This window comes from Manis javanica, chromosome 1 (assembly GCF_040802235.1).
Source record: "Manis javanica isolate MJ-LG chromosome 1, MJ_LKY, whole genome shotgun sequence".
In the NCBI taxonomy this organism is placed as follows: Eukaryota; Metazoa; Chordata; class Mammalia; order Pholidota; family Manidae; genus Manis; species Manis javanica.
This window is the reverse complement of record NC_133156.1, coordinates 156,332,593-156,345,957: the sequence shown is the minus strand read 5'-3', so window position 1 is coordinate 156,345,957 and position 13,365 is coordinate 156,332,593. Positions and strand designations below refer to the sequence as shown.

General features: G+C 46.1%; 1 protein-coding gene across 4 annotated transcripts in view; it reads right to left on the bottom strand.

Annotated features, from left to right (window-relative positions):
• Window positions 1–2,052: 2,052 nt before the first annotated feature.
• The window catches only part of TGFBRAP1 (transforming growth factor beta receptor associated protein 1), a 77,591-nt gene continuing 66,278 nt past the window's right edge, over window positions 2,053–13,365 (bottom strand). For 2 of the 4 annotated variants that reach the window (XM_037019989.2, XM_017676359.3), the window contains exons 11-12: window positions 10,049–10,482; window positions 5,212–7,338 (exon numbers count right to left, since the gene is read on the bottom strand). In XM_037019989.2, the coding sequence (XP_036875884.2) occupies window positions 7,162–7,338; window positions 10,049–10,482 (611 nt within the window). In that variant the 3' untranslated portion in view covers window positions 5,212–7,161. Of the gene's footprint in view, window positions 2,971–4,957; window positions 7,339–10,048; window positions 10,483–13,365 lie in introns of those variants that run through there. The other 2 variants (XM_037019991.2, XM_037019990.2) reach the window with 2 other exon arrangements.

Genomic DNA, 13,365 nt, shown 5'->3' with positions numbered 1-13,365 from the left:
CCTCTGAGCTTCTGGCTTGCCTGCTCTGCCTACTCATGGCATTTGCCCCCGTTGTGATTATCTTTGTGCTGAATCCCAGTAGGGCCAAGACCAGATGTGACCTCTTCACCATTTTATCCCCAGAACTTACCACAATGCCTGGCACACAGCAGTCTTTCCAGTATACTGGGTAATGAATGAATGATTAAATAGATGACCAAATGAATGCATGCAGTGAACAAGGAAAACTGCTGCCTTATTACACACAGCTCTTGGTGACGTGAGTCCATTAGTCCCTCAGCTGCTTCCCTCTGTAGCAATGTCAGTTCTATTTCTGCAGGTGCGTGAACAAGATGGTAAACTTGGAGTAAGTCCCCAGGGCTGTGACTGCCCAGGCAGACTGTGGCCACTCCCTGCTGGGCACAGCCCTGGGCAGTTGCCATGCAGTCTCCCTGGCCCTTGGTGTGTGCCCTGGCACAGCCACGGAGGGTTGGCAGTGGCTGACCTGCTCACTCTGCTGCTAGGAAGCAGCTCATTTTCTAGTATTTGTACAAATAGAAGGTATCTGAAAACTACATCAGTAGGTGCAAGTCGAGCAGACACAGAAAACAGGCATAGCCTCTGCACATTTCCAGTGTTTAATTGTGTGAGATTACAGTTATGGCAACAGACATGATGATGGGTAATGGGGTGCCTATGCATTCGATGTCAGAACATACAACCCACCCCTGTAATGGGGTAACCTTTGCTGTGGAATGCTGAGGACACAGGTATGCAATGCAGGTGTGGTAACACACTAGAAATCCCTACCCCCAACACTGTTCACAGCCGTGGAGAAAAGCGCAGGACCAAAGGAAACAGACTGGCTCCAACTGGCAGCGGCACTGTGCCCCTGCTTCACTTGTTTGGCAGAAGTGGTGGGACCCAGACACACACATACACGTGGTCTACACTGCCTGCTAAGTGACTTTTTCACTCCCCCAGGAAAGCAAGGAGGAGGATGCCCTCTTCCTACCGTGTTTGCCTTCAGCAGACTGTGTCCATCTCGGGATGTCATTTAGTGACCTACTTGAAGGCAGGAGCTGGAGCCCTAAGCTGGAGCAACTGCCCAAGAAGGGGCACGAACAGGGGTCTGGGAAATGGCAATACCTTCTTCCCTCCCTGAAAGATGTTAGAGTGGTTCGTGTAAAGAAAGGCTGGAAAAACCATAGATAGTGTGCACACCTTCATGAGGATGCCCGCCAAGAAAGCACACACCCCTGACTGCCTAGTCATGTGCTCTGGCCAAGAGGTAGCTGCTCCCACTGGCTCTTGGGCCACTTTTTCACATAAGTTAGCCTGCCTTTGCTTCTGAATTAGCTTTATGCAGATCCTTGCAGATAAACACAAATGTGACCCTATGATGGGGAAAGTTTTGTGTTTTTCCTTGTTTAAAAGAGCTTGCGCTGATTTTGGACCCATTTTTAAAGAGCCTGCGTTAAGGCCCTTTATAAGCTTTGTTTTAATCCAGTGGAAGAGATTAGGACAATAAATGGGTAACTTTCAGGCAGTTGTTATAGGGTTAAATTTTACATGTTGATTAGAATGTATAAAATAGCAATTCTAATTTCATATAAAATTTATATGAGCAATATAAACCTATGCATACTTACTTTGGTCTTTCTGTAGCACAACTAAATATACTATTTAAAAACCATGGCATGGAGTATTTTTCACTTGGAAAAGAAAAATTCTGACACATGCTACATGGGTAAATTTTTAGGACATTATGCTATGTGAAATAAAGCTGTCACAAAAGAACTAAGACTCTGTGATTCCACTTATATGAGGTCCTCAGACTGGTCAGATTCACAGACACACGGAACAGAATGGGTTCCCCAGGGGCTGGGGGACAGGAATGAGGGATGAGTGTTAAATGGGGACAGAGTTTCAGTTTGGGAAGATGAAAGGGTTCTGGAGATGGAAGGTGGACGGTTTCCCAATACTGTGAATGTAGTTAGGCCACTGAAGTGTCCACTGGAAAATAACCAGTTTAAGATAGTAAGTTTTATGTTATATGTATTTTATTGCAATAAAAAAAATCCACAAAAATGGCAAGAAGACTAACATATGTGGAAAACATATTTAACTATCGCCATATAAGTAGTATGGTAACCTATCCCTTTTTTTTTTTTTGAGAGGGCATTTCTCATATTTATTGATCAATGGTTGTTAACAACAATAAAATTCTGTACAGGGGAGTCAATGCTCAATGCACAATCATTAATCCATCTCAAGCCTAATTCTCGTCAGTCTCCAGTCTTCTGAAGCATAATGAACAAGTTCTTACATGGTGAACAAATTCTTACATAGTGAATAAGTTCTTACAATGGTGAACAGTACAAGGGCAGTTATCACAGAAACTTTCGGTTTTGATTACGCATTATGAACTATAAACAATCAGGGTAACCTATCCCTTTTTTAGACAGAAAATTATGTTTCTATTACTCAAATAGAGTGAATACATTCTTGTATATTAACTGAAATCAAAGAAATCAAATGCATTTAGATGTATAAATAACTGGGAAATGTGCTAATTCTCAAGAAAAAAGCTTAGCATTTTGGTTTCATTTATTTATAATAAATTTTGTTATTTATTTTATTAATTTATTATTATACATTATTTATTATTTATTATTTTATATAAGTTTAAACCAACAGTTGTCTGTAAATCAGCAATATACTGAAAAACAATTTAGAAGTCAATTTGGAGTCTCACTGTCCCATGTGAGTGCAGGGGAGCGGGGCAGGGAGGCTGGCGGCCTGACTCCCCTCATCTTCCTGTGCACACCAGTTCCCCGAGGTAAGCCACACGTGTGTGACAGTCAGCGGGACAGGCCGGGGCGAGTCAGATGGGCCATGGTGCTGCCACAGCTGGGTCACACAGCTCACAGTCCCACTGAGATTAGGCTGGGAATCTGCCTTCCCAGTTTAGTCAGACACCAGTGGAATCTGAAAAGGAAAAACCTGTATTTCTAGTGAGGCAACTGGAAAATGTTTGCTAGAGAAAGGCGGCTGTAATGGTGGAGGACTGTGGAAGCCACAGCACATGAGAAAAGGCAAAGGGAGTTTTGGCTGAGGTTGGAAGATGCTGGAGGAACGGGGCCTCTGGAAATCGGCAGTTGAAAAGGGCACAGGGACCAACTGCTCTCCCAGACTCAGACGGCTGCCCTGGTCCCAGGGGGTGAGCTGGAGGCACGTCCGTACTGCTAACCAGGTAATGAGGTTATGGGAGGGCTCAGATGCATCCTTGGGGATACCGTAGAGCCCCTGTGCTGGGACCACCCTGAGACACCCACGATCTGATGGGGCAGCGCTGCACCCCTGCTCTGCCCTGGCTTCCCTTGCCAGGAACAGAGGGCTAGCACCCAAAGGGTCCTCCGGTACCACTCAGCCCCAACTCCAGTTCAAGGATAACACCACCAAGGCCTTGCCCAGGACCACAGCTGAGCATGTCAGGGCCCAGTGCGACCCAGGCTCCTCATGGGAACCTTTTACTTCACAAGCCACACTTGGTCTGTTGAGTTGTATGTATTGCTTTCTAGTCCCTTCTTGCCACGTCTTGTTTAACTAATTTATGACTCTGGATGGCAGACTGAATTATAGCTATTTGTTTCCCCTTCTTGGCTGCAAGCTAAAGAAAAGCAGGCTTCATTAATTCCAGTGCTTGCCTCTGAACAAGGTATTAACAAGCTTTTAGATGGTGCTCCAGCCATTGAGCTTTTCTGAGAAGGTGAAAAGGGCCTCTAGTCCATATGGTTAGATTCTTGTACATTTTCATTTCAAACGCTAAGGTTGACAGATCTGCGAGGAGCAAATGGGGTGTCAGTTAATATCTAATTACTTCTAATGCGAGTCACAGCCCATTTAACTGAGTCAGGCGCCAGTCTTTGCCTCTGCCAACAGCAGCATTTGCAACACCCATTTGCATGCCTTCCCTCTCTCAGCCACATGGCCTTGTACTATGCCGACAGGCGGTGTGAATGCACAAGCTCTCACTATCTAGTTATTAGGCTGGCGAGCCTAAGCACCTACTTTAAACTCTAATAGGCTAATGAACCACAGAGGGGACCAGCAGTACAGAAATGAGAAAAGGATATTAAGATTGGTGCTTCACGGTTTTCTCCAAGCAGCCACTGCTTGCATATAGCCAACCCTGGGTTGGTTGCTGTTTTTTTCTTTTGTGTGGGGTTGAGGAGACCCCCAGCAGCAGCTAGAGCTCTGGTTGGGTGGGACTCATGCTCCAAGAAAATCACCTACCCCCCAGTTCCTCATTTTCTCCAACTGGAAACATGGCTATCTCATGACACCCCACCTCGCCTGTCACGCACGTGAATTTGGCATGTACCAGCCTGTCTGGGCATGCAGAACAGCATCAAAACAGCCGGTGGCTATGGGCAGTGTTAACAGACCTTCTCCTCAAGCCAGCATAGTACCTGGAATGAAAAGACAGATCATAGGGAAGGGCTGGGAGGTCCATTCAACAGGAATTCTCAAAGACCTGCTATGAACAAGGTTCTAAGAACAATTTAAAGGTGAGACCAAGTGAAAAAGTTATATTCCTTGACTACGTTCAGGGTTGGAAATCCCAGGGCAGCAGGCTTTTTTAGGAGCACGCGGCTATAAGGCGAAGTGTAAGAAGTGACCAGGAAGCTCTTCTGTGAAAGCCCTGAGGGCATGAGTGACTTAAACACGTGGGATGTCAGGGAGCACCTTAGGAATATGCCAGAGATAAACTCGCAAGTGGGCAGCATACAATTCAGTAAAGTGCTGACAAGGTATCTAAACGGCAGGCCCTCTAAGACCTCTGTGGGCACTGTGGGAGCCATGAGGCTCGGATGATTAAGTTCTGGATCTCTTTAGATCAGAAGACATGGGAGTGGAAACCATCACTCAACCAAGATCATTTTTATTAAAAAAAAAAAATACAGAAAGAACAAAGAATTAAAAGAATTTTAATAAAATCAACAAGTTTACATTTGTACATCTTGTGTATTCGGGATCCAACCAGGGGTGAAGGATAAAGTTGCAGGGAGAAGGGTTTCCACAGGAGAGCAAGCAAAAAGCAAGGGCTACCCTCGTTGTGTGACAGGCATCAACTTGATGGTGTGACCCCGTGGCCACGCGGGCCCCCTGCACTCCTGAGTAAGCAAGCGCATTTACCTGCTCATCAGCACAAGCCTTCCGGCTCAGCACAGGCCCAGGGCTGAGTCAGCCTGGCTCTCCCACATTGATACTCGATAGGCAGCAACAGAGAGACAGTTCACAGAATTAAACAGTACTGCCCGCAGAATACTAATGTCAGCTGAGTTCAGTTCATGCTGTTTTACCTAGAATGGACACATAGAAACTAATGAGAGAAAAAGGGCTGAGTGGTGAGCCTAATTGCTCTGTTCAGTGGTACAGCCACAGAACAGCAGGCCCTCAGAAAGAGTCATATGTTTCTTTAAAAAATACAACTTGAGAATCAAGAGCCCTGTGGGAGTTAGGTTAGAGAAAAGTATGGTTTTTAATACAGGCGACAACTGTCACAGTGTCATGGAATTCTGCCCACAGTAGAGGATTCAGTAAAAAGAGGGAGCTGCTCAATTTTAATTCCCATTATTCTAAAGGATAACAAACATTTTGAAGTATTGACCGATCTTCAGAGAAAAAAAGAGACTAGTAGGTAGGAAGGAGCAATCATAAGTCTTCTTCAAGATTTTACCCATTAAGTATACAGAGAAACAGTGCTTTTCAATACTGCATGTACTAGTAACTTGCTCCTTGAAGAATAAATGCAGACTCACAAGTCATAATGCCGATGCACACCATACAGTGCTGTGACCATCCTGTAACAAAGCCAGTATGGCTAGACTCCTGACCAGGCTCTGGATTCATACAGAATCAATAATCTCAATGAAGAAATCCAAAAGGGGGCCATGGAGTAACAGCAGCTTCAGCTCCTCAGCCATGTCAGACAGAAGCACAAAACCAATTCCCACTTTGTGATGAGCAAGAAGCATTTTCCCTGTGTTTTCCGGAAACCTCAGAGCAGGAGTATAAAGTGCTGGGAGGTAAGGCAGCCTGACCGGACTTCCTTCCAAGGGCATGAGGACCACCGGGGGGCTGGTGTCCCTGTCATGGGCAAAGGCACCTGCTGCCCGCCCTGCTCAGAGGTGAGGGAACAGCTGCCTCTCCTGAAAACATGCTCAGTTTGTGCTCACAAATGTTTCCCTTGTAACTTCTCCAGGATTTAATAGCAGGACTTTAATAAGGAGAAACATCCCCAATGCATATGATAGATGGATTTCTAAGCCAGAGAAAAACTACAAAGATCATATAACCTCAAATAAACATTTTTAGTCAAACGTGTTAATCATGGAGTTTTGAATCAGCAGACAATGTGACAGTAAAGCGACACACACGTGGCCTGGCCTGCCCCAGCTTTCCTGCCCACGGTTGCCTCTGAGATGTGGCAGGTGGCTTCTCCTTGGAAACTGTATCAGTTCCTAACAGGTCCTCACTGGTGAGCAGCCAGGAGCACAAACTCACCCAAAGGGAACGCTTGGGGACACCGGGAAGCATTCCCCAGGGGTGGAGAGTGAGATGGGAAGCAGGAAGGGACAAAAACACTTTCCCAAGGTCAGCCATTTGAAGGGCAGAGGCAGAGCCCACAAGGTGATCCCAAGAAACAGACAGGACCCAGGGGTGGTGCCTGGTGGACAGACAGCACACCCCACGGGATGGCGGGATGGTGCACGGGGTGAGGCCTGGCTGCTGTGGGCTCAGTGCCCTGGCCTCTCACCTGGTCCAGTCCTTTTCTGTGTCCCCATGAAGCAGCTGCTCCAGTGCAAGTGTATGACTGGGGGCAGGGGCCAGTGTGCCTGGCTCACGCAGGGAAGGCTCATTTTTTTTTCTAGACAACATCTGTCTTGCATTATTGTGTACCTGGACGGGCAAATGCTTTCATGCCTGTTATCAGGGTTTTCCATTTACATTCAATGTAGAGTGGTCAGCAGTGAGGAGTCCGTTTCACACTGACTGAAGCCCCCCCAGAGCCCCTCATCTCGGATGGCACAAGCATGGCAGCTTTCTGCTGTTTGCGCCCAGCAGGCTTGGTAAGGAACTCAGGGTCCTTCTCGCACCCTCAGGAGGGCCTCTTCAAGTCCGAGTGCCAGGGCTGGGGGAGCTGGGGTTCATGTGTCTGCTGGCCGCACAGTGGGTGTGGACAAGGCCGCCACTGGGGTACCTAACAAACACGGGTTCACAAAAGGGATTCTGGCACATCTGGCAGAGCTTTTTGTCTGAGAGCTGAACTGAGCTTCCTTTCAACTTCATCTGCAAAAGGAAATAAAGACTGAGCATTCTGTCACATACAGCTACCCCAGGTTTTTAAAGTTGACATGCATTCTCCCGTGGGTTAGCATTACTGATGAGGACTGCTTTAACATCAACGTCTTGAAACAGAATATTAGAGGTAACATCCTAGTAACTGGAGAAGTAAAGAAAGTGCAAAACTGCTTCCTTATTTTACAGAAGTCATTGCTGCTGGTCTGGCCAAGGCATTTCTACCCCAGACCCTCTCCCCAATGTCTCTGAGCTCTGATATGTCTAAGTCAGGCTTGTTATAAAGTCATATGACATTAAAGCTCAATAAGGCTGCATAATCACCATATTTCAGATTCTCCCATTTGCAAACAAGAGCCTAAAGCACAAATAAGGAGCTCACTCAAAGCCATGTGGTTGATTAGTGGCACATTCGAGCCTGATCCTAGGAGATAAAATTCAATTTCTTTTAAGGTAACTAACAAAACTGAGTTGTAACTCCATCAATTCTTGTCTGATAAATAGAACTGAAGTCTTGCAAAAAAAAAAAAAAAAGCCTTTCTGAACAATTTACTTGTGTCAACCCAGGAAAGTGGCTGGATCGAGTAGCAAACTTGGTGAAGTCACCCTGCACTAATTAATTTCATCAGTCATTCAACAAACACTTATGAAACACTTGGCTTGGATCTAGGGAAAAAGAAATAAACAGAAGAAGCTCTTCACCCTCAGAGAACTCAAAATCTACTAGTAAATGGAGATGAAGAATGTATGCATGGAAAAGAGGTGGGCAAAAGGGGTGATTTATCTGCTAACTGGGAGGTGGAGGTTTCACAAAGGAAGAAGTTCTTTGGCTGGGTTCTGACTATGTGTTCATGAGGCACAAAAGGGATATATCTCAGGTAGAGGGATGGCAGGTGCAAAGGCCGTAGGTATGAGACATCATATCACAATTCAGGAGGTTCTGTACCTCCTGGCAAGCAGTGAGAGATGGAGTGGCACAGGCCAGAGGAGGTAGACCGGCTCTTCCAGGCCTCAACTCCTTTCCTGAGGTTCCTGAAGGCTTCCAAGTAGGAGGGACATGTTGGATCCCTGCTCTAAAAGAGCACTCTGCCAGCTGCATGGAAGGATGGGCCTCACAAAGCAGCAGCCTCCGGAGGGAGATCCCCCACAAATCCACACATTGAAGCCCTAATTCCCAGTGTGATGGTATTAGGACCAGGTATTTGACAAGTGACCGTGGTTTGATGAGGTCATGATGGGGCCTCCCATGACGTGGTTAGGGCCATTGGAACAGGGGGAAGAGAAGAATCGAGGGGGTGGAGAAAAGGGAACCCTTGTGTACTGTGGGTGGGAATGTAAACTGGTGCAGCCCTATGGAAAACAGCACAGAGGGTCCTCAAAAAATTAAAAATAGAACTACCACCATATGACCCAGCAACTCCACTCTGGATATATATCTGAAGAAAATGAAAACACTAACTCAGAATGAGATTTGCATCCCATGTTCACCGCAGCATTATTGGCCAAGATGGAAGCAACCTGTGTCCACTGATGGATGAATAGATAAAAAGACACACAACAGAATAGTATATAGACATAAAAAAGAAGGAAATCTTGACATTTACAACAATATGGGTGGACCTAGAGGGCATTATGCTAAGTAAAATAACTCAGGCAGGCAAAGACAAATACTGTGTGATCTCACTTACATGTGGAATCTTAAAAAAAAAGAAAAAGAAAGAAACTGAGCTCATAGATAGAGAACAGACTGGTGGTTGCCATGGGTGAGCAAAATGGGTAAAAGGGGTCAAAAGGTACAAGCTTCCAGCTATAAATAAATCAGTCCTGGGATTGCTTATATGGTGACTACAGTTAATCACACTGTTTTATATATTTGGAAGTTGCTAAGAGAGCAAATCTTAGAAGTTCTCATCATAAGGAAAAGAATTTTAACTAAATGTGGTAATTTATGCTAACTGGACTTACTGAGGTGATCATTTCACAGTATATAAAAATAGCACATCATCGTGTTGCATACCTGAAAGTAATATTAAAACAAAGAAGAGGTGGAAAAGCAAAGCTTGGCTGCCCTGCCACCCGAGGACACAGTGGGAAGGTGGCCATCCCCAAGCCAGAAGAGTCTCCACTAGGCACCGCATGTGCCGGCACTTTGATCTTGATCTTCAGCCTCCAGAACTGAGAGAAATAAATGTCTGCTGTGCGAGCCCCCAACCTGTGGTGTTTGTTACAGTGGCCTGAGCTGACTGGCACAGGGACCAAGAATTGGGGCTGTGACTTGGCCAGGAACTCACATGTGGGCTCTTCCATTTAATGTGCATTCTTTGTGCTCAGTTTCCTCTGTGTGAAATGGAGATAATAATAGCAGATCCTGCACAAAACTGTCGATGAGATGATATCATGATGTAAAGTGTAGAACAGTGCCTGGCATGACCTATGGACTCAGTAAGTGTTAGCCTGTCCCACATGCTCTCCTGAACACCTTTTGTTTTTTATAGAAGGGGAGAAAAACTACACCTGCCAGCCCCGCTCCTGCCTCTGCTCACAGGTACCTTAGTTTCTGTACAAGTAGAATCATATATTTGATTTGTTGAAGTTGTAGAGGAAGAAATGGCCGTAAAATATTTTCCTGTAGGTAAAATCTACCTTAGTTAAAAAATCAGCTGGTCGAGCAGCTAGCTGCCTAGAAGGGCTGGGCTCTCACCTTGTCGTATTTGTAGAGCAAGTTCTCAGACTTGGCCAGGCCGAGAGCCACCTGGGAGGTCCTCCGGGTGTGGACGCTGCCCCTCATGGCCCCCATCAGGAACGGGGAGAGGAGCTGCACCGACCAGGTGCTTGGCAGAAGCTGCAGGACCTGGGCCGCATCAAATTCTGTGGAGTGTTGGTTCAGGAGGTCCACGGCGGCCACGGCCAGCTCATGTGCAGAGGGCCCGGGGCTGAGGTAAACGGCCAGCAGCGTGTGGAAGAGCCGCTGTCGGTAGGGCGGGGCCCGGCCCTCGGAGCGCCACACGCAGTAGTCCTCGGCCGCCGCGAAGTCCCCCAGCTCGTGCACCAGGATGCGCAGGGCCTTCTCGTGCTCCTCCAGCTTCCCGTGCAGGATGGCGCTCTCCATGGGAAGGCCGGCGCCCTGCACTCTGTCTGTTGGGCAGAACCGGCTCGTCAGCAAGGCGCAGACCTGCGCAGCGCCTGCCATCCAGTGCAGCTGCCCCATCCCTGCACTTTGAGCTTAACGGAGCACGGAGCACATCGTGCCACCTGGGCGCTGCTCAAAACTGCCACCCAGACTACCAAAGGAAGGTTTTCTTGTACTTTCTTGCTCCAGATCTGGGTGCTAGCAAAGGAGAAGCCAGACTCTATGTGTAAGTACTGCCAGATCTAAGAATACACATTTTTAAGAATCTTCAGAGAATGAGTAAAAAACAACTCCCCCATGATCTCAGGAGGCCCGGGTGAAACTGTGTATCACAGTTCCAGCCCCCCATTACCCCATCATTACTCCTCTGTTTTCCCAGTATGGTGTCTTCCAATTTAAGCAGAAAGGCACAGCATTCATTTAAATCCAGGCAATACCATCCAACCTCCACACTACCGAAAAGCATGCTAAACCCCTTTACTCCAATTTAAAATATGTTTCATGGAAAGGAATATGGGCTCATATTGTTAAAAATTCGTATTTATGTTATTTCAAAGATTTTCTTTTGTTTCTCCTGCAATTTAAATCACCAGGTTATGAATAAAATTACACCACCAACAGGAAGCATCTGTTCTGACCAAGGCCCTACCCTTAGTGGGCTGCATCTCCGTCCTATAGTCCCTTTGCTGTCCACTCCCTCTGTAAAATGGGGAGTAACGTAAGATCTCTTTCATTTGTGAAGGCATATTCTGAGGACAACTCCTACCTCAGGGGCCAAGGTTAATACTTGAATTTCAGGTATTTTGCATTTGAAGCTTGGCCACACTCAGGCCAGATGCACAAGGCAGGCCCCTAATCCTGTTGCAAAGGGCTGGGTCTATGACGCGTCATCCACAGCACTCAGCACTGAAACGGCACCAGGTAACTACCAACAGATAATCACTAAGCGGCTCCCATGTGTAAGGCACAGGGAGAGGTGCAAAGACGGCTTAGCAAGGCTGTTGCAGTGAGCTACACTGTTCACACCTAGCATGTCATTCAGATTTGATTCTCAGCCACCCCAATGGGTGGGCTGTGCAGCAACTGTTCCTGCCAGGTGCCTGAACTGACACCCCCCAAGTCACCTGACTACCAAGGGTGCAGACGTAGTCTCTGGGTTTCCAGTGCTCTTCCACAGTGCCTTGGTGGGTACCCCATTTCTAGTAAGCTCCCCACTCTCACCTGCAAGCCTTTATGACTGCTCACCCAGCCTCTCCTCTGGGAGGCTGTCCCTGCCTCCCCAACCCACAGGAAGAGCTGTTGCTCCCTGGCCCCACCTGGAGCTTCAACCAGCCCATATGTGCGATCTCGTTAAACTGAGCACAAGAACCAAGTCCCATCCACCTGTATATCCTCAGTACAGTGTCTGACATATGACACATGCTCAGAAAGGTACACAAATGGAAACACTGATCAACAAACTCATGCATGGCCTGAGTTTTTAAAAAGGAATTTGTAACACATAAAGTATGAAGTAACAAATCTGGAAATTTCAGGGGTGATAGTAAAAATGTTTAACAACCAGGAGAGCATGGCACTGACCATCAGCATGGACAGCTCTGTGAGTGACCAGCATGGCTGATGGGTATTGTGGCTGAATGTCAACCCTGGTGCCAATGTAAGCTCAGACTAACACTCTCTGCATGAAATATCAAGTTTGTGTTTTGGATCTATGGCTCATGAACTGTGTGACATGGGGCAAGTTGGGTAACTTCTCTAAGCTTTACCTTATTCTTCTGTAAAAGTAACAATAAAAGTAATTTTTAAAAAACAGGACTTACTTCTTAGGGTTGTTGTGAAAATTACGTGTCATAATGCATACCAAGTATTTTGACCTATGCCTGGCATATATAGTCCATCCTCACTATTCACAGAGTCTATATTTGCGAATTTGCCTACTCACCAAAATTTATCTATAAACCCGAAGTTAGCACTTGGGGTGATTCTGTGGTCGTTGATGGACAGGTGCAGAGGGACAAACATTTGAGCTGTCTGACACACATGCTCCGAGCTGAGGCCCAGCAAGGCGATGGTCTGCCTCCTTGATGCAGCTCTCATTCTATAAATAAGTGCCCTTTTCATGGTATATGTAGAGGCATGTTTTTTGCATGTTTGTGTTTTTGTACATTTCAAATTTTTTTGAAATTTCACCATTTACTTTTATCATTTGAAATGGTCCCTAAGCGTAGTGCTGAATCACTGTCTGGTGTTTGTAAGCTAAAGAGGGCTGTCTGTGCCTTATGGAAAGAACTTGTATGTTAGATGAGTTATGTTCAGGCCAGGGTTAGAGTTCTGCTGGCTTTGAGCTCAGTGTTAATGAATCAGCAATACCTATCAAATATGGTGTCTTTAAATGAAAACACTCATTTAACAGTTATTACTGACTGATCAGTTGATGAAAATATGATCAGAAGTTTGCAGGAAACTAAACCTGCATTTCCCTAGGGGCAACCATTTGGCATTTACTAATTCAGTGTTCGTGGAGACTTTATAGAATGTATCTATCATGAATAATGAGAATCAACTATAGTTAATGGTTAAAAAACAGTTTTCAATGCTGTTAAAGAGAAATACACTATTAATCCCAGTAAGAACAAATCTGGAAATTTCATGATGTCATATACAGCAAGAAACTAGTTCTATCAGGTGCAAGCACTGCACCACTCTGTAGCATTTTACAAAATATAGAAACTGTGGTATCTGCACCCTGAGGACACCCCTCCAAGATACCTGCACTGCCTCCCTCAGCTCAGCCTTGAGGGGCAGCTGGAGCAGTGCCAGTTGGCAAAGCCTTGCTCAAATGCTGGCATCCTCAGAAGTAGCTATGGTTCACATAAGGAAGTTTAAAT